The sequence below is a fragment of the Coptis chinensis genome, chromosome 5, assembly GCF_015680905.1.
Source record: "Coptis chinensis isolate HL-2020 chromosome 5, ASM1568090v1, whole genome shotgun sequence".
NCBI lineage: Eukaryota > Viridiplantae > Streptophyta > Magnoliopsida > Ranunculales > Ranunculaceae > Coptis > Coptis chinensis.
Window position 1 is genome coordinate 9633341 of NC_141460.1, and position 20816 is coordinate 9654156.

General features: G+C 38.5%; 1 protein-coding gene, 1 long non-coding RNA gene, 1 other non-coding gene and 1 pseudogene across 5 annotated transcripts; 1 reads left to right on the plus strand and 3 right to left on the minus strand.

Annotated features, from left to right (window-relative positions):
* Positions 1–1065: 1065 nt before the first annotated feature.
* LOC147496585 (uncharacterized) lies at positions 1066–2241 on the plus strand. The gene is made up of 2 exons (XR_015194828.1): positions 1066–2019; positions 2136–2241. It is a non-coding gene; the product is annotated as an uncharacterized LOC147496585 (long non-coding RNA).
* Positions 2242–2471: 230 nt separating this feature from the next.
* On the minus strand, positions 2472–5210 carry LOC147496586 (nucleobase-ascorbate transporter 2-like; annotated as a pseudogene). The gene is made up of 11 exons (XR_015194826.1): positions 5031–5210; positions 4818–4893; positions 4670–4729; positions 4319–4503; positions 4129–4232; positions 3962–4048; positions 3819–3877; positions 3607–3698; positions 3380–3456; positions 3129–3290; positions 2472–2938 (listed from the first exon to the last, which is right to left on the minus strand). The product of XR_015194826.1 is annotated as a nucleobase-ascorbate transporter 2-like (transcript).
* On the minus strand, positions 4318–9076 carry LOC147496587 (cytosolic Fe-S cluster assembly factor NBP35-like). Of its 2 annotated transcripts, XR_015194827.1 has the most exons (7): positions 8129–9061; positions 7989–8049; positions 7811–7912; positions 5702–7460; positions 4818–4893; positions 4670–4729; positions 4318–4503 (listed from the first exon to the last, which is right to left on the minus strand). XR_015194827.1 is itself a non-coding variant. In XM_086559557.1 (4 exons), exons 2-4 carry the CDS (start codon positions 8026–8028, stop codon positions 6532–6534), a joined length of 1071 nt encoding a protein of 356 aa, XP_086415683.1. In that variant the 5' UTR covers positions 8029–8049; positions 8134–9076; the 3' UTR covers positions 6333–6531. The 2 variants fall into 2 exon arrangements, 1 of the variants encoding a protein (XP_086415683.1); XM_086559557.1 differs by lacking the exons at positions 4318–4503; positions 4670–4729; positions 4818–4893 and having other exon boundaries at positions 6333–7460; positions 8134–9076.
* Positions 9077–15397: 6321 nt separating this feature from the next.
* Positions 15398–15501, minus strand: LOC147496588 (small nucleolar RNA snoR99). The gene has a single exon (XR_015197268.1). It is a non-coding gene; the product is annotated as a small nucleolar RNA snoR99 (small nucleolar RNA).
* Positions 15502–20816: the final 5315 nt, after the last annotated feature.

The following is a 20816-nucleotide window of genomic DNA, read 5'->3' on the forward strand; positions in this document are numbered from 1 at the left end:
ACTTCTCCCCCGCTTCTCTGTGACAAGGATCTCTGAGTGAGAGGAGCTGCTTCGTGAATGCCTTCTTGTCTCCTCATTGAACAATGCCCCAGTAGCCATCTCCATGGAAATGATTCCATTCTTAGCGGCTCCGCCAAGAGAAACTGCTAAAGTCTCCCAACTATCGGGTAGAGAGTTCAATAGTAACAAAGACTCAATTTCGTCACCCATATCGATCTTCATTAAATGCAACTGATTGATGTTATTCATATGTACTTCATTAAGATGCTCAGACATTAATGAACCTTCTTTGTACCTCGTGTTAGCAAACTTATTAATGAGTAGTACCTTGTTTTCGGCCGACTTTCTCATATAGAGGTCTTCGAGTTTCTTCCACAAGCCAAAAGCGGTAGTCTCTTGGGATACATGGTGGAAGATATTGTCGTCAATCCACTATCGAATGTACCCAATTGCTTTTCTGTCAAGCTTGCTGCACTCAGCCGCTGCTATTGTGTTTGGTTTTACTCTTTCATTCTTAATGGGTTGTACCAAGTTCTTGCAATAGAGCAAGTCTTCCATCTTGACTTTCCAAATAGTATAGTTATGATATAAACTATGGATATAACTATTACAAAAACAAGCAATAGAAATATAGATAAAGTAAAATATACCACAACACAAAGATGTACCGTGGTTCGGCCAATGATGCCTACTTTCACAAGAGCTAATCCTTTTATAAGTATAGGAAAGAAGATTACAATCACTCCTCTCAAGTCTCTCCACCTTACTAGATTTCTCTTCTTTCCTTACAAGTTTTTTCTCTTTGCAAGAGTTTTATCTCAATTTTGATTGCTCTCAAAATTGAGTTTCTTTTCAAGACTTGGTTTTTCAAAACCTAACTTTTGTTTTTATAGTAATATGAAATTTCGACGCGTCTGCGAAATTTTGTGCTTACTGTAGAAAAACAGAAGATGTTTAGGCATGAGCGCGGGAGCGCTCTTGGCAAGGCCAATTTGAGCGCGTGTGCCCTCTTATTTTTCCAGTTCCCAAACTCCAGTAGACATATTTCGTGAGAAGCTGAAAAAAACTATCTTCATTTTCACGGCAGGCGCGGGCGCGCCTTGGTCACGACCAATCTGAACGAGTGCGCGCTCTGACTTATTCACACAAACAATACCTGTTTTTCCCTTCTTCCTCATGTGAGGGATAACACCAACATCACTACTTCACAAATATATGGTTTACATAATTTGCACTTTGTGTTGGTTTCTTCTTGATAATCAATTTGGATTCCCCTGAATAGCTTCCACTCCTGTTTCAACATTATTTCCCACTGATGTGAATTTGAGTTTCAATTTTATCTTTTTAGTCTAATTTCTTATTACTTTCCATATTGATAATAACTTTAGTTACTTGTGGATGCAGCTGGCAGCTCTGGAGTCTGGACTTCATTGCTTGTGCAACCGCTGATTTATTTGCTATGACTGATTCAGGGAGTCAGCTCTCATCCCTTGTGTCTGGATACCGTATTTATTATGGTGGTGGACATGCTCCAACCTTGCGGCCCAGCAAGAAGAGGCTTGCAACAGTTTTGGCAGAGAATGGAACCTTAAGAATTAAGATGGAGTAAATTTGAATACAGAGTAAGGAAGATGATTGAGGAAGGTCAAAGGGTGCGTGCAAGAGCTGTCGGTAAGAGTATATACCGGCAACCAAGGTGTACAGAGTGCATGTCCTCATCTTCATAACAACATTTTTTTTTTGTGAAGGCTTACTCATGCGTACTCAATCCCTTACGAAGGAGATGTGTAATATTAAGATGGAATAGTTTGAACATAGAGCAAGGAAGATGACCGAGGAAGGTGAAAGTGTGCCTGGAAGGGCTGCTGGTGAGAGTAAGGATTATTTGCTGTCTTAACCTGCACAGCAACATATTCTTTTTATGAAGGTTATACACATACGTTGCAACCCCTCAATCAGTTGGCTTGTGGTCTATATCATGCTTCATCAACCAAACCAAAGGAGTGTACCATAGAAGCAGTAAGACATTCTAACAACACTGATTTTTGCTGTACATATGTTCAGTGCCTTCTAACTTCTTTTTCACATTTCATTCTTTCTTTTAATTTTCAATTTGTTGTGGTGGAGTTGTGTAGGGTTGTATCAGATAGATTACAATCCTTTTACAATTAAGTGAAGTGCTCGTGGAAGCTCAATTGAAAGCCCCATCACATATTAGTATATACTATAATTTTTCCAAGTGAACTGAGTTGTAAAACTAGAGTTGAGTTTACCCTTCAAATGTAGAGACCCAGTCAAATTAGGATAGAGTAGGCTCGTATGAGATGGAAACTGGTCTAAATCTACATGACACTGTAAAAGACATGATTAATATCGACCTGATGAAATCTTATGGACTAGATTGTATGTTCAAAGACCTATGGCGCGACAATTTGGTTCCTGCTTTACTTGTCATAGCTATTCACTTTATCATCATAATCAACAAATGCAATTACTGAACATTGCAATTAACTTTCTTATTCTCATTACACAAAAATGTGTCAAACTGTTAACCACTTAACAGAATACAACACCGACTACTCAATATACACAATTTCATGAAATACCATAACAACCACGCGATCCAAGCTTGACAGGGATCTGCTACTCGCATTTTCATTGGAATTGGGTCATGGTGATCCTTTTCAAGTGTTGAATCCATTGTCTCCTCTAGCTAGTAGGCATGAAATCGTGGAGGGAAGAAATGATTGAGATTGAAAGGAAGGGTGTAGAATTCCTCGTTTCGGCTGTCTCCTTTGAATGTTCGGAACCTTTGCCACCATGGAATTCCTCTATCTCTAGAACTGTCCTTGTATTGAAGTGTATTGTCAGGGAAAACGGCTACAATCAGCGCAACAGTTGGGGACGAGAAGAAGATGGTGTTGAGGAAATCATTGAACTGCACCACAACAAATAGAAACCAAACCTGTAAGTGAAGTGTGGATGCAATGCATTAAAAGACGTAAACGTTGCCGTAACTGATGTGCTACTATAAGCCCATAAGGTTTGACATTGGCTGATTGCGAACCATTTCATGGTTTAGGGTAACCATCCAATTAACTCTGATATCACACACATATAACACTTACCCATCCTGCTTTGGTGTGTGCTGGACTATGGAAGGTAGATGCAGTGTACTCTCGGAAATACTCAGGAACAGAGAGGCCCAGGAAGAAGGCGACACCCACGATAAACAGGTTCCTCATTGAGTTCATGTTTGTGAATTGCAAAAAATGACAGCCCCACAGATGCTGACAGAGACAACGAAAACTAGTCAGCTAGTCTTCATTACAACAAAATCTGAGCTTGGGAAAGCAACAAAAAGTGTCCATGAGCATACCAACAAGTCCGAACAAAACACAGTAAACAGCAGCGAAAATGGGTATTGGTATTGACGGAACAACGCTCCAAATTTCCCTGTAGGATTAAATTAGGTTAGATGAAGAAATTAGACGCTATAAAATATTAACAAGTATATATTGGTCATAACCTATGGTTCTATTCTACCATTTTCAAACAAAGCTACATAAGAAAAAATCATTTAGTAGTGCTTTTCACTTACCCAACCCAAGATAGAGAAAAATATCATAAAACCAGCTTAGATTTGAACCACCCTTCGACTCCCAACTCGAGTGGATCCAAGAAGACCCACATTCTCTCTGTAGCGTTTTACATATATTTATGAAACGGTTCACAAAATCAGAAACTTAGAACACGGTAAAGAAAATAAAAATGCAAGGAAATACTTGAAAACAAAGAGAAATATATGCGCTACTTACATAGACACAGTAGAGCCAGTTCCTGTCCCAAATAGTCCATCCAATAGGATTCCAATCACCTGTTCAAGATGAACCATCGTTTTTTTTTGTTTTGGAGTTCCATCTAAAGCAGACATGTACCACACTTAGTATAACTTGCTCACCTGCCAGCCTATACCACGGCTAAGACCATGAGCAGGAGGAGGAGTAGCACTAGCCAATCGCGAAGCAGCCTTATATGCTCCAGTTGACTTCCAAAACAAACGCCAGAGTTAACATCGAGCGTCAAACCATTTCTGTGCCCCTATATGCTATCTATAGAATGAGATACCTCTATTAAGGAAACAAAAACAGCAGCCAGAAGCCATCATTCTGAACGCGTGACCAGCATCAAATGTAGGTGCACCCCATTGACGTGGGTATGGGATTTTTATCCTGCATTTTGTAAGTGCACAGGTTAACAATTGGCCCTAAAATGATAACGACATAGTTTGTCAAGAACCAACAATAGGTATACCGACCAAGGTGCAGAAGAAATGAGATTGGCCTTGTCAGTTCAGCAGTTCATTTGAATCTTTTCTGGACAATGTTTGCATGCGCCACTGGCAGTCAAGAGATGAACATATGCCCATATCACTGTGAATGATATTACGAGAGCAAACCGTTCCAATACTGGCAAGTGCTTTGCCTGAAAGTGTTTTAGATACTGTACACAAAAGACAACATATGAAACAGATTCTCAATTTCCTTCTCTGACTACAATTACAGTTTGTTTCCTATAGAAAAATAGAAGGGAAAATACACGAGGAAAATAACGCTTGCAACAAGGATAAAGATCAAGGAGCCAATTGAATTGAGATAGATGGTGCTACCTGGGAGAAAGCGACGAATAAGATGAGCATGGGAACTCCAATTTCTACACAGGATCCAACCTGCCAATATAAGCAATATAACGAATTAGCATATCTTCCAGATTGAGAAATCAAACAATAAGAGATCAGCATTGGCTAACTTAATTACCAGAGGAAATGCTCTATCAAACAAGCCAAACCCCACCAATGCAATTACTGGAACCATTCCAAGTGGACTAAAAAACCTGAAAGAACACAATCTTTCGTTCCTTAATGCATGCTTGATAAGATAAATTTAAAGTAGGTTTGGATTAGCTAAGTTACGCTACAGTCGAACTATACATTGTCTACAAAATGAATTAGCAAAACCACATTCAATTACCAGGAACAAATCCCCCACAGCTAACTAAAGCCAAGAACAATTTGCACACTTGATGCCACTATTAAAGCATCTTGAATCGCTCTCATTTGTCTGGAGAAATTTATGTAATAAAACATTATTGTCCATTTTTTTCAGTAACACATTTCAAAGTTCATCCACTTATTGGGAAGAAAATTTATACAGAATCATCTACACTTTGGCAAACTGGTTAATCAAGTGAGCAGAGCGAACATTCTGGGCAAAGGGAGGGGGTGTAGCCCAAAATGTTGTTTCGTTGGTTTCTGTCTGACTGTCATCAGTCTCTCTTCTCTTCTTCGCCCCAAACTCACCTTCCCTCTCCCTCATTCACTCTCCGCTGCTAGCACTTATACTAGTGTAAAATGTGATGGAAGGTTTCCCAGTAATGTGGTTTCATCTCATGTAGAACTAGTGTTGAAGACACTTTTAGGTTGGCTGATGATCTTAAATAGAATTGTAGAACTCTTTTTTCCATCAGTTAATTAAAATCTTAAACAACATATTAAACCTAGTGTTTTGTATCAGAATTCAAAACATCCACAAAATCTTACTAATGGTCTAATGGAGTATTACTTCCACTTGGATAGTGATTTACATACAACAATGCAGTAAAAATTCCAGTAATATTTACAACTTTGTAGAGCTGTCTTTACCTTCCAGTTATTTAGTAGTAGAATGGTGTAACAGACACCATTGGTACCAAGACACCCTATAAGACAAGAGTTTTAATGAGTTAGACAACATTGGGAGCAAAACCCCTATAAGACAAGGTTCAATATCCTCCCCAACCATCACATGCCCAGTACTCATAATCTCACCTTCCTGCAATCAAAATAATTGTTAACCTAAACTAAAGTGTTAAAAAGAGTTGATGACAAAAAAAAACCAAATTGTTAAGTTACCTCAGCTTCAGGTTCAGGTGACATTGCAGTTTCATAATGCCCATAATCCACATAGGAATGCAGTTTTACAAATCAAATACTATTAGAGGGAGAGACTATTTTTGTAAAAGAGAACTCTAGGACCTCGCCTACCTTCTTGGAACACTCTATTGTAGTACGTAAAAAACGATCAACACTGGCCTTTAACATATACCTTCAAAGCACAAAACATATCAAATGCTGTCGTAATTCTCTTCGACCTGAGATACCATCAACTAAAGTACTAAACTCTATATGAAGAACAGTAATTCAATTTCCCAGCAGCACGGTCTGGTTTTATCTACACACTGGAACACGTGCTAGAAGAGGCACTCATATTGTATATTTTTGCTGTACACTGAGATGCTCTAGAAACTAATAGATTATCGATGAAACAAATGCAGCCCAATCACATCACTTATACAAAGGTAGTAAAATTGATAACAAATGAAAAAATGACTCAATTATAAACAAAAACTAATAGTATAAAGAACGAAAAGAACAGGAAAAAAGGGTCAAACAGCTACGTCAAACAAATCATTAACCTTGCGCATTTTTGTTGCTTATGCACCATTCTCCCTAGGGCTACTTGAGATACTGGGCAGAAGTTTCTCTATAATTTTCTTAAGTGCGGGTGCACTGGCACTACATCTCTGATCGGTAAAGCATGATCGACCTTCTTCAGAAGCCTTGCACAGCTGGGGATCCATAGGTACCTTGCCAAGAAATGGGACCCCCATCTCGAGGCACATCTTTGCTGCACCACCTCCACTTGTATCAAACACTTCACTACACGCAACCAAATTCAGCATTTCTGGGGCATTTTTCCTCAAATACTCCAAGGCCCACTCCGTATCATCTCTCTCCTCTCCTGTCTCAGACACTCTCATGAACCGGACATCCCCTAATGGCTGCCGCAATCCACTCATGTTCTCCACAACCCCCAACACTGGTACCCCGACTTTCTTGCAGAAATTGATTTCCTTGCGAACATCAATCAGAGACACTTGTTGCGGGGTGGTCACAATTATTGCACCGTCAATGCCAGTTGCTTGTAAGAGTTGGACAATGGTGATGTGCTCATCAGAAGTTCCAGGAGGGGCATCCACCACAAGGTAATCAAGCTCACCCCAGAAAACATCCTTCAAGAATTGTTTGATGAGTCCATCCTTTTTCGGTCCTCTCCATATGACAGGGTCATCTGCGTTTTGAAGCATGAATCCAATAGACATGACCCCAAGGTTATCTTCCACATACGCAAGTGACCAGCCAAGGTTGCTCCGATGAACTTCTTGTCCTTCTAGGCCAAGCATCTTTGGGATGCTTGGTCCACAAATGTCGATATCAAGGAGGCCGACCTGGTAGTCCATTACACCAGCAAGTGCAAACGAAAGCTGAGCTGAGAATGTGCTCTTGCCAACTCCACCCTTCCCAGATAAAACCAATACCTTGTGCTTCACAGTGGCCATTCTGTCTGCAATTTCAACCAAGTCTGCCAAACAAATACCATGATGTTTAAACACGCGTAAATTGACATGTGTAAATAATTGTTACAGCCTTACAAGTTATTTGTGCAACATATAATTAAGTATGGGTAGTACATATATAGCCACATTTTGTAAATAATCAAGTTGAGGCATGTAGGTGACAGAGATACAGGTCATGTCTGCTTTATCATCAGATGAATGCAACACAATCTATTATTTATTCCTTTTCCACACATAATATAAAGCTGACTAAACACTACAATATCACTATTGCATTTAAGACACTTATTCCTTCTGTTGGTTAGATACAAACAAAGGCCAACACAATAATATTTGGAAGAACGTAAAGACAAACCTGGATCAGGTCCTTTAGGAGCTGTAGCACATACATTTTGGTTTGGGCATCCTTCACAAGAATCAGATTTTCCAGCAGACTCCGACTGAGGACCAGGGCAATCTGCAAAAACACCCACACCCTTTAAATTTAACTATATTTGGTAAGAGAAACAAAATTTCAAAAACGAAAAACATACGCTCGTTAGCATCTTCGGGGATTTCGTTACCGTTCTCCATAGATTCTTTACTACCTAGTTACTGTAAACAGCAATGGTAAAATATTATGTTACCTTAGAGACGAGAGAGAAAGAAAGGAAATTAGAAAAAAAGGACTTACCTTACCTGAGTGTTCAAGTGTTGCATGACCTTGGCTCTTTTCTTTTTTATTTTACAAAACCGCTTCCCGAAACCGATTGCTCGGACCAACTCGCCCGACTTTTTGTTTCCGCTCACACACACGTGTATTTTGGGCGCTTACTCGCCGATTAAACTGCACAGTGTTTTTAGGAAACCGTGTTGTATTTTTAGGTTGATTATTATTAAGATTTTGGGTTTAATCTCCCTCACGTTACATAAAACCTCACCGTATACCAAACAAACTAACAAAACACTCCTATTTTCTAAAACAAACTAAATTGACAAAAATACCCCCTGAAAACTATCCCAACAACACCGTAAACAACCCTAAGGGTCTCTCTTTCATCTTTTTCACCCCGAAAACTATTTACCCTGCATTAGATAGTCCATATACAGTAGATATGTAAACAAGTCAAGACTAGTGTGGAAGATGTTTGGTATCATTTTTGTTCTTCCTGGCAATCCACAAGATAATTATTTTTCTCAAAAAAAAAAAAAAAAAAAAAAAAAAAAAAAAAAAAAAAAAAATAGAAAAAAGAAAAACAACCATTGAAATTGAATACCAACCTAAAAAAAGAAAATCAATTTTTACTACTGAAAGAGTATGTTTATACAAGTAATAACTTCAAAATGAATACCCATCATCCAATTCATCCAAATCGGCCAAACAAATTATGATCTAACATGGATTAAAGAAACCCCAAGTTATACATAGCTCATCTTCAAAACTTCTTGACCAAAATACATTGTGAGAAGAGAGAGAGAGGTGATGGGTGGAGAGAGATTGTGAGAAAAAGATTTTTGAGAGTTTAAATTATCAGTAGAGAGCTTAATGGAGAAGAAGAAGAAGAACTGAAGAAGCGCTTCCCCTATTTTATCTTACTTTTTTCATGTTTCGATCAATGTTTTTTTTTTGTTTTACTCCTAATGGATAACTGTATCGTAGCTTTTCCAATGGATACTGTTATACAGACTTTTGTGGTTGGCCCAACCAACTAATGGCATACGGTCTACAAAATTGGGCCCAAAATATATGAACCAAACATAAAAAACAGGATAGTGCACCCTAACCCATGAATAGATTGGGCTAAACGTGTTACCAAACAGAGCCAAAACCTCGCCTCTCTTTACTCTCTCTCTATTTCCCGACACACCATAAACTCTCTTTACTTTTTTTTTTTTTTTTTTTATTTCCTATGTTTCCAATGTTCTACCCAGCTGCTTTGGAAAAATTACATGGCAACGTTTGAACTTTCAAGTAGTCAAGTAGATTGGGGGCATTCCAGTACATGCTCATAGGTGGCTCACCACAAATTGTATCTTCGTCAATTCACCAGCCAACTCCTTTTTGAGAGGCAGTTTGGCGGTGGAAACACCAGCCAACTCCTCAATGCACCTTCCATTTACTCCCAACACTAACAGGGAGAAACTTACTAATTAAGAAAATAAAAACACAGTGGCCCAAGTAGCGAATTCCTACTTACTTTAGCATTACTCAAATTGCCAAGAAAGAATGTTGTACCTCACATCCCATTTATCATCAAAAATAATCAATGGTTACTTCTACAATCTGTTGCATTTTGTAAATTCTTAATAGATGCATTGTCACACCCCAAATTTTCAGACAATTAAAACCGGGAATTATTCAAGATATAACTATCTCAATCGTCACTTTGTTCAATCATCTGAAAACCCAGGATGAAACGAAACTCTAATAACTCATTCTCTTACATGACATTAAAAATCTGAGATCAAACTAGATCAAAAGAACAACTCTTCATTCATGAATTCAAGAATTACTAACTAACTCTATTTTACTAACTAACTCTATTACATCTGTTTCAAAGCAAAACTTTACGCTTTAGAAAATTTAAACCAGTAAGGTTCTAAGAGCGAATCCAAATCAAGCGTCGTCATCCACTGCATTCTATCACTTATGTTTCCAAGAACACACCTATGTTGCAAAACGAAACAAACATGGGTCAGCAATATCAAACATGAATTTGCTGGTATGAGTAAGACTAAAATAAAATATACAGTATTATATTTAATCTTTCAAAAAAAGAAATATACTATTACAATCATTTCCACTTGGAAGACAAGTTAGTTCTGTTTTTTCAAAACGGCATGTAGTTTCTCCCCAAATAAGATTTAAATCCCAATATCAATATCTTGTAAATTAATTTAAGTAAAATTTTACCTATAACTGCTTACGTGATAGGGTAGGATAACGTCCCTGTATAAGATGTTAATATGTCTTACCATCCTGCAAAACAAAGTTAGGTTTTCCAAACATAAATATTTAATTCATAAATCTACTTCACTCTCACAACAACCATGAGAATATACAATCTGGCATAATATATTACAAATATTAACATTTATATCACACCACCATATCTTTCATATCACACTACCATATCCATCATATCATGCTAACCACATTCACATTCTTTCATATAAGAAATCATATGCATCATATCATAATACACAACCAATCATATCCAACAACTCACTCATACATAAAGCCAATATTTTACTTAAAATCCACTCGTCTACTTATGAAAACAAGAAAAATCACAACCAGAGAGTACATTTATCCATCGTGAGTATCAACTTACACCAACCACGTATGCATTTATTGTAAGAAATCATGTACATCATAATACATAAATATTAATATCCAATAACTCATTCATACAGAAAATCAATATTTTTCTTTGCTTATTAATTATCTCATATGCTCATTTATTAATAAACACTGCCTAACCTTTAGTTCCTACTTCACGATTTATACTTCACACATTTGCCAAATCACACATACCCGTTGTGGTGGTAGGATAAGAGACCAAGGATATCAGCGGGTGAATGTGCCCATGTCAGCATAAGGTATATAGCCGCGGTTCACAGGATCGGTGCAGAGACAGTGGGTTGCGGTACGGAAACCCTACATGTGGAAAGAAGAGAGTCGCGAGATAAAAGGAGAGATGGAAGGCTAGGATGAAGAGAGGGAAGGGTATAAAGGAAAAAGAGTGAGAAAGAAGAGGGGGGCGGATTCATTGAGGGAAAGGGGGAAGACCTAAGAAAAGAGAAGAGCGACCAAAGGAGGAGAGTGAAAGGAATAGGGCTGTGAGTTGTAATAGTGCAAGAGAAGTAGGGAATAATGGTTGTAATAGTGTTAGGGTTATAACATTTGCCACCATCTGTGGGGAAGATAGCATAGAAATGGCACCGAAGAAGGCAGTGGGTAGAATGAAAAGGGTGACGATCACTATACCAAAATAGGATATCCTTAACAGTTTTTGGCCGTTACTAAAAACATTTGTAACGGTTTTTATGCATAACTGTTTGGGAGTTATTAATGTGTTAATTTAATTAGTTACGGTTTTTAACCGTTACACATTATTTATAATAACGGTTATTTAGCGTAACTGAAATTAATTACTAACGGTTTTTCACCAACACATGTATTACTTATTTCCAGCAATACTAACAGTTTCCTTTAGATTCTAACGGTTATAAAATGTAAGTTCCTTTAGCTATTAGTAACGATTTGTATAAGTTAGTAACGTTTGTTAAGCGTAGAATATGTGTTACTGATTGAAACATTTACTAACGGTTTTTGCACCCATTGCTAACGCTTTTACTTCCACATAAGTGTTACTCAATGAAGAGATTAGTAACGGTTTCTTGCCGTTACTAAATAATTTTGTATTTAAAAAAAATTATTTTCGCCCTACCACCCATTTACCACATTACCTGCATAACACGCCTCCCTTTTATTTTTAATGAATTCCACAAAAGTTATCAATAAACATAAAACCTCACAAGTACATCTGATCAAATACTAATTTTAATTACTACAAATCACAACCAAAAAGTCATACATAATGAATGAGTATGCGGATTTTGAAATTTACAACTTATCCGTAGACTTATCCAAAAATTTATTGATTGACCTGCCTTCAGTACTTCATTATGGTCAGTTAACAAAACCTCGTGACAGAATTTGCTGCAAAGAATGCCAGTAACACCTAGTAACCACGATAAGAATAAGGAATCAACTCCCAAGTACGGAAGACCAAAATGATAAGAGAATATAAGTTCTAGATCATACATTCACACCAAAATGATATTATATTGATATCATATGCAAGAAAACACAAGTGCAAACTCACCTTTAACACACCCATGACATTAGCTAAGGAAGACTTCATCTCATTCATTTCCTCCTTCAACTCGTGTAGTCTGTGGAGATCTTTAAGTGCGGGAAAAAATAAGAAAGTAGTGAAGAAGAATTACTTAAAAGATGAATTTGACGACATTGAATTGTCGATGCTAGCAAGATGGTCCTGAGAAAAAAAATGGCATTAGTTTAGCAGACCATCAACAATAAAACTTATGCCACTACTTCAATGAAAAGAAGATATGTACAGCAATACTGGCCATGGCATTTTGCTGATCCCAATTGTCATTAGTATGGTTGTCTACTTTAAATTCTGTAAAGTCACCTATCATAAACACTGCATTTTTCATCCCAATTTCAGGTTTGTGCCCTCCACATCGAGCTATACCGTTCTACTACCCTACTGTTTCTCTGCATATTTTTAATAATCAATTGAGATGAGTTTGAGGTAGCGACATGGATCAACTCATTGGACAGCTTAATTTTCCAAATACAGTATTTTCTATGTCCAACAAGAGATATATGTACAGTATACTACTAAAAATGACTTTTGCCCAGTTGGCGAAGTACGAGTACCACATGCAAGGATTCAACACCTAACAGCATCATCAAACAAGTTATCTAGCAATGTAACAAAAGAAATAGCTTGATGGAAGGTAAGAAAAAAAAAAGGATTTTGCACTTGAACTCATCTTGCCTAACTAGGGATTTACTAACTACTCACCTTTAATAAGGTGGTATTAGAGGCAACATTGAGTAGAAGTGTTGAAGTAATTTACAATAATAAGTTTACACTGATTCGGAAAATGAAACACCAAATAGAAAGGATTGGTGCGAGAAGAGGAGTAAAATCTATATGTCAATGTTTCACATATTTTGCTTGAGTGAGAAGTTTAGATACCAAAAAAAAACGAGTTATAATACATCACACCAGTTCATTACTACTAACACAGGCATTCCCTCTAAACTCCCTAGTTTCTACACATATTTCGGTCGCTAAATCCAAAATTTCACCACCAATTAACCATTTGTTATTGTTCATATCCGCCACTGCACCATGTTATTGTCCTATCTCCAACTCAAATTCAACATTCTAAAATCTAAAGTACTGATACTTGTTCAATTCCATAAAATTAAGAAAACACTTTGATCAAATAAGCATTGCTCACCTGGATTTTCAGAGTGCATCAGATTCAGCAGAAGCTTCTTTCTTATAACTTACACCACCAGCACACGCCACACCACCAACACCACACCTACACCACCAACACACACCTCGTATTGTTCAATTCCATAATATGATTGAACTGTTTCTCTGTATAAGAATGGGCCTAACTGTAAGTTGCATGTGAAGTTAATTACTACGACTGATCAAGCTACAAAAATTACAAAATTGAAGTGCAAATTTCAATTCATAGAAAGAAATCATTTATACACAAATATCTACCTTTATCAGTAAAGCAACACAAACTACGAAGCATTCCACAATAACCAAAACCGCAATCAATAAAAGGAACTAGTGTTCATAACCTGCAAAGATTACAAACAACCTCATTAAAAGCAGACAATAACCAGTAAAAGGATTGCCATCAACAGCTTGTCGTTGGTGCAAATAAAATAATCAAAATGAAGAGATTGTAAAATACCTTGATTTCAATTTCAGGGCTTTAAGGATACCCTCACGGGGGAGAGAGAGAACTCCCCAATAAAACTTTCATACGAAGCCGCAATCTAGCTGGGTAAGACGTTTTGATCGATTCTTGGATAGTGGATAACCAAAAGCATGTACTCGAATCACGGCAACCAAGCATATGCTGACTTTACTAGTGAGAAAATACAAAGATAATAGATAAAAGACCCTAGCTACAACAAATCAGACATGTTACTGATCTCTCATCCAATCCACAGATTGCTAATTTTTTTTAGTAAAATTTATCCCTTACAATGAAAGTTATTGGTGCTTGTAAGTAGCCTGAAGACAATTTCTCTCCAAGAGCTTCAACAAGGCAACTCTGTAATCCTCATTTTTCTATTCAAACTGAAAAGAGTTTTCATTATATTTTAATATTTTGGATTTCTAGTTAAGTAGCTTGTTAGGTTAACTGTTAGGGTCAACATATTGAGTGGATTGGGCAGGTGTCTCATCTCATTGCAAATGACACCTACTATCTCAAGGGAGGATTAAGAACGGTTTTGGAAGTGAAGCAACACATTACACCATTTTAAGAACGTCATCTCAGCATATCTAGTAAATTTATTCACAATCATTGAAGCTAAGTTGTCAGGGGAGAGGGGAGGTGCAAGGTGTTAAGTTTCTTGACTAACGCTTTAATGCCCGCCTTAGAAGCGCCTCTGACAACATAGCATTCAAGGTGAATAACTTATATCTGTTAATAGTGCAACCACAATTCAATCAATGAGAAGAATATGAAAAACATGTGAGCAGAGAATAAACTTCATCATAACTATTAATGAGCCACTACCATAAAGTACTCACAATTTTAGAGTAACTTGGATCATAAAGATCCTCATCATGTGCCCAGTCCTCCAAGCTAAGCTCTGGACATGAACGAGTACCATTAGCAAAAAGCCATTAACCTTTCTAAACTTTTATGCAATTAGGGCATTGCGTCACTCCTTTTACATTGAAGGTTGAACCGATGCAATCTATAAAAAACAGTATAAAAATACAGATAATGTTAATATAGGAGAGCATAATCATCACATGCAGAGATATTAATCTTTTTTATAAGTTGACACGTGATAACCTTGAGATGAAACATTAGAATTTACAAACACCGGAGAGTATATATAAAGTAAAGCCTTTTGATATCGTTATAATAAATTATCAACACACGAGCCACAAAATCTCCTAAGTGAAAAAACAAAGACCAACAATGGTTCTATAACTAACACTAGTTTATGCGGTACGAAATTTATTGAAAATACAGAGACAAGAAAGAAGTACAAAAGCATCTATAGTAGTAAGAAACGTATAAAAATCACAATAACATCTGTTTTCTACTTCATATTTCTACAAACTACAAAGATAAAAACATTTATAGATTTTCCATCCATGATGATCAGCTAAAAACATTGGAAAATTTGGTGAAAAAAGCTCTGAGTGGATGGTTTACATATCTGGGACCAATTCATCCCTATGGCACAATGAGAAAGCCAATAGGAGCAGACGTCGAATCAAATCCCAACAAATAATACTTAAAACTTTTCCGCATCAAACTAGGTCTGGGTTCAATGTTATTTGTAAAGCCGTACCAATACATTGACATGCATATATCCATTATCCCTTCTTAACTCTAAGCCACAAGATTGTAACTTCTAGGCTTGGTTAACAGAAGGTATAAACGTATTAAAATTTTCACTTACAGAAATTAGGGCGCTATTTAGAATTTTAAGTTTCCTCACATTATAAATGCACACTAACACACACATTGGAGACCAGAGAAATGGTATGCTGAAGCTTTGGGAGCACTTAAAGCAATTGTGACAGTATGTAATCATGTTGATGTTTACCACAGGAGTTTCAAGGCAAGTGGAGAGCAAATCGAGTGCATCTGAAGTTCAATGCAAACTGAATAGACTAGAATAGAGTAGAGCGACAACAGGATGTACTAAAGTTTGTTTCGATATAGATTGGAAATAGTATGTACTAAATTTTTGCTTAAATAATCAACCATGACACCAAAATTCAGCATACAAGCACACCCAAGATGATGAACAAGGCAAAGCACAAGACGGGCAACAAAATTTCCAGGAGCTCTCTAAATCAAAGACAGTATAGGCATTCACACTAGAATTTCAGAGTAATCAGACAAACAAACAATCTATCAATCTACCTTCAGAGAGAGAAAGGTTTAAGGGGGGCAGAAATTGAAATTGGAACAATCTATCAATCATCCATCCTGCAAATAAAACCCAAATCCTCATTTCAATCCAAAAACCAATAAACACACCCAAGCAAAACTTATCAAAACCTATAATAAACATAAACACCTACTTTCTAAACTGAACGTAACATTCACATCAATCCCAGTCGCAAGCTGATCAAGTAGATTCAAAGCATCCGATATATTTTGCCTCTGATTCTCAACCTGTGTACAATCAGGCATGGAATATAGCAACAAAATCAAGTAATGCTAATGCAATCTATATACCAGTGAAACAAAAAGAGTGTAAGTGACAACTGTCTTAACTAAGCTAGGCACAGGCAGCTTTTACATTATTTGACAGGCTGCAGAAATTGCTTTTGATTTTTCCAGCAAAGTGGAAGAAAGACTATATAGAGTATAGACACCCAAAGACCTAGATATGCTGCAAGTGGTGAAATTGTTTCATGGATGTTAAAACTTGGAAGCTGGGAGGTTGATTCAAGTGATATAATGAAGATTAGGATATGTAATAATTAAAGGGTAATGCTAGGAATCACAAAACTTTTGCAATTCAGTTAAGCAATCAACGAGACATTTACGTCGGAATGCTTAAACCATTATTTGCCTTTGAATTAACTAGAACATAAAACAAACAACATATATAGGCTCTGAACAATTAAATACTTGATTTCATTGGTGCTTAATGCTAACTATTTTATAAAACAAACAACCCCTAACATTTGACAAAACATGATACCAAAATAGAAATCGAATTTTTTTCATTGAAGAACACAATATATCAAAAAAAAAAAAAAAAATCATATCTTTGGTTATAACTGAAGCAGCTAGCACCGAAGTTAATATCAGTTGTGAATTAAACACCTAGAGACACCTAGTAGTGTGAAAATAACGAGAAACTATAAATTAGATAATTAAAATATTCAAACCCTAGAAGAAGATGGTGAGAGAAGAAGGGAGTACTACCTGCAGATGACGGTGGCAGCAGAAGTATTGAGAGAGAGAGAGAGAGAATAAAAAAAAATCCAATATAAATCTATGGTGTGGGGTGGAGAGAGATATAGACCTAGAGTTTTATTTAGTAGAGTCAGAAGGAGAAATAGAATAGCGGGACCTTTTATTTTTTTTACCTCTCGCCCAAAATTCTAATTTAGCGATTAATAATATTCTTTTCACGTTTTATTTTCTAATATTTTATAAACCTTTACAGTTTGCTGCCAAAACGAAAAAAAATTAAATGTGTTACAAATTAATTCTCAATACAGGGGAAATTAAAGTAACATTTACAATACAAATATAACGCTTAGAAAACGTTAAGAATTTGGTTACACTTAAAAAGCGTTAGGAACCAAAAATGGTGTGCGTTACTAATCTCCTATTTTGGTGTAGTGGATTCAGGAACCGATGCCGGAAGCAGTGATTGAGGAAGGGGAAGAACGAGAGGAGGGCCGAGTGGTGGAAGAAACACGGTTGATGCGAGAAGAGATTGAGAGGCAGAGAGAGAAAAATGAGGAGCTGAGAAGAGAAAGAGAGAGGGCGGAGGAAGAGATCAGGGAAGAGCTAAGTGAGGGGTTGGAGAGTGAGAAAGCGGAGGATGAGGAGGAGCATGGACCGACTCTGGTGGAAAACCCAGTGGCTGGGTTAACATTGGAGCAAGTCCAGGAAATGATAAACAATGACCGGGAGGCGAATCTTCAGCAGACGAAAACTTAGATGGGCGCGGCCAGTCAGGTGGTGGCTAGATTGAATCGCAACCCACTGGCGGATGCGATATGGACTTCAGAGGTGCCAAAGCAGTTCAATCAACCAAGGTTTGAAAGATACGATGGAACAGGAGACCCAGCAGATCATATCCACCACTTTAGGTAGCAGATGCCACTCTGACAAGAGCCGCGGTATGACGGGTTGTGATGCATGATGTTCCCGGCTAGCCTGAAAGGGGGAGCTTCGGATTGGTATTACCGGTTGCCTTCAAAGAGTATAACTAATTTCTAAGAGTTAGAGCAGGCGTTCATAGATCATTTTATACATCAGAAGAAGCGGGTTGTGGATATTGCGGCCTTATTTAATGTAAGACAAAGGTCTACGGAATCGGTTAGGGAGTATCTATGCCACTTCAAGGCTGAGACCTTGAAAGTGGAGAATTTGGATGAAAGGACGGCAGTGACAGCGTTTGAAAGGGGTCTGCGGCCTGGAACGGGGGTCCATCAGTCCGTTGCCAAGAATGAGATCATAACCTTGCACGAGCTATATCCAAGGGTAGAGAAGTACATTAGATATGAGGACACAATGCAGAAGGATTCTAAGAGGGGAGCAAAGGCAGTCGTCGGTAGAGAAAGGGGGGGGAGCACAGGAAGGTAGAGTCGGCGGACAAAGGTAATGGGCGATATCGCGGACAGTCATCGCGTCCGGAAAGGAGTAGAGAGGTAGCGCGAAGAGAACAGAGGGAAAGGAAGCCATACCGCGAGCTAGAACATACTCCTTTAAACAAGCCATTGAGCGAGGTATTGCCGTTGATAAAAAACATGCAAGGATACGAGGGACCGCGAACCATCCCTGCCAAAATGCCAAACAAGCCGTACTATGTGTACCACCAGGTACGCAATCATGACACTAATGATTGTTATGCGTTGAAATGATTGGTCTAGAGGTTGGTAGAGAAGGGAATGATGAGGGAATTTATAGCGGAGGCCCCGAACGCAGAGTCGGTGCCGGTTCCAGGGAGAATATTGGGAACCATTAATGTCATTTTTAGTGGAGAAGTTCTGAGCCACAATGCCCACAGAGATAAGGTAAGAAGGACAACAAGTATTCAGCAGGTCAATGAGTCGACCAGAGGACCGTGGTACAGTACCGAGACAATGGGTGGGGAAGATAAGATTACATTATCTAGTGCAGATCTTCGAGCTGTCGATACTCCACATGAAGATGTATTGGTCATTACGGTGGCGATAGACAATTACGTGGTCAAGAGGGTACTGATTGATTAGGACAGTGCGGTGGACTTACTGTTTAGGGGGGCGTTGGAGGAAATGAGGATTGACCCGGGGCAACTATGGCCGCCGCGGTCCAGTTTGTATAAGTTTAATGGGAGTGTCACGGAGCCTATGGGAGAGCTTTTGTTACCAGTGACGACAGGACCTGTGATTGTGTTCTCAAGATTTATGGTGGTCGATTCCAACTCCTAATACAATGTGATCCTAGGAAGGAGGTGAATCCACAAGATGAAAGCAGTGCCTTCAACCTATTACCAAGTTATTCGATTCCCTATGTCAATGGGAATGTACAAGGTCCGCGGTGATCAGGTGACATCGAAGAATAGTCATCAAGATACCGTTAAAAGGTTGGTCCGCGGACCTGGAGGCGAACCAGGTAACTCCAGGAAAGGGCAAGCATAGCAATTACAGTACGGGGCGGTGGAAGGGGAGGAGGAGGCCGTGATGGGTCCGAAAACTTTGGATGAGGTCGAAGTAGTGAATCTGGGAGTGGGTGAGGAAGAGAAGTTTACATCAATAGGGTCTAATTTGTCGGAGGAGTGGAAAAGTAAGTTGGTACAGTGCTTGTCGGAGAACAGAGATGTGTTTGCATGGGGAATAGAGGATATCACCGGGTTGGACCCTGAATTCGCATATCACCTGCTGCATATGAGGGAGGATGTGAAACCAGTAAGATAGAAGATGAAGAGTGTGAGACCGAAGTATGCAGAAGGATTTCGGGAGGAGGTGGCCAGGCTGAAAGGGGCGGGAATCATAAGGGAGGTGGAATTCACAGACTGGCTGTCCAATATAGTCGCGGTCCCAAAGAAAAATGGCAAGGTGCGAATGTGTGTTGACTTTACGGACGTAAACTTGGAGTTTCCTAAGGACAATTATCCTATGCCGCGAGTAGACGAGCTGGTGGACAGAACGGCGGGGTTCAGAATGTTTTCATTTATGGATGCATCCATGGGATACAATCTGGTTGCGATGTATGGACCGGACCAGGAAAAGACGTCATTTGTGGTGGAAGGGGGTACTTACTGCTATACGAGAATGCCGTTCGGTTAAAAAACGCAGGAGCCACTTTCCAACGGCTGGGGGAGAAAATGTTCGAGAGTAAAATTCGAAAGGGAATTGAGATATACATAGATGATATGGTGGAGAAAAACATGTCAGAGGAAGAGCATTTGGAGGGGTTGAGGGAAACATTTAGGATACTGCGAGCGCACAATTTGAAACTCAACCCAGAGAAGTGCACATTTAGAGTCACCACAGGAAATTTTTTGGGGTATATTGTGACATAACGGGACCCCCCGAACAGATAAGGTCGTTTGTGGAGATGCCATCACCTCAGACTGTGAAAGAGGTGCAGCGATTGGCAGGTAGAGTCGCGGCCCTAAACAGATTCATTTCGAAATCATCCGACAAGTGCAGGCCGCTATATAGGTTAATGAGGAACACTACAGATTTTGCATGGACTGCAGAGTGTGAGAGGGCGTTTCAGGAGCTAAAAAGGTATCTCGGGGAAGCACCTCTGTTGTCGCGGCCCGAAATAGGAGAGAAATTATACTTGTATCTGGGGGTCACAAAGTATGC

Bases quoted from the DNA above. Each gene is read 5' to 3' on its own strand.
- LOC147496587 (XM_086559557.1), bottom strand. From the start codon at position 8,028: ATGGAGAACGGTAACGAAATCCCCGAAGATGCTAACGAGC. The intron at 7,913-7,988 runs GTATGTTTTTCG...GTGTTTTTGCAG, and splicing joins CCCCGAAGATGCTAACGAGC to ATTGCCCTGGTCCTCAGTCG. The intron at 7,461-7,810 runs GTTTGTCTTTAC...TTTGTTTGGCAG, and splicing joins TCCTAAAGGACCTGATCCAG to ACTTGGTTGAAATTGCAGAC.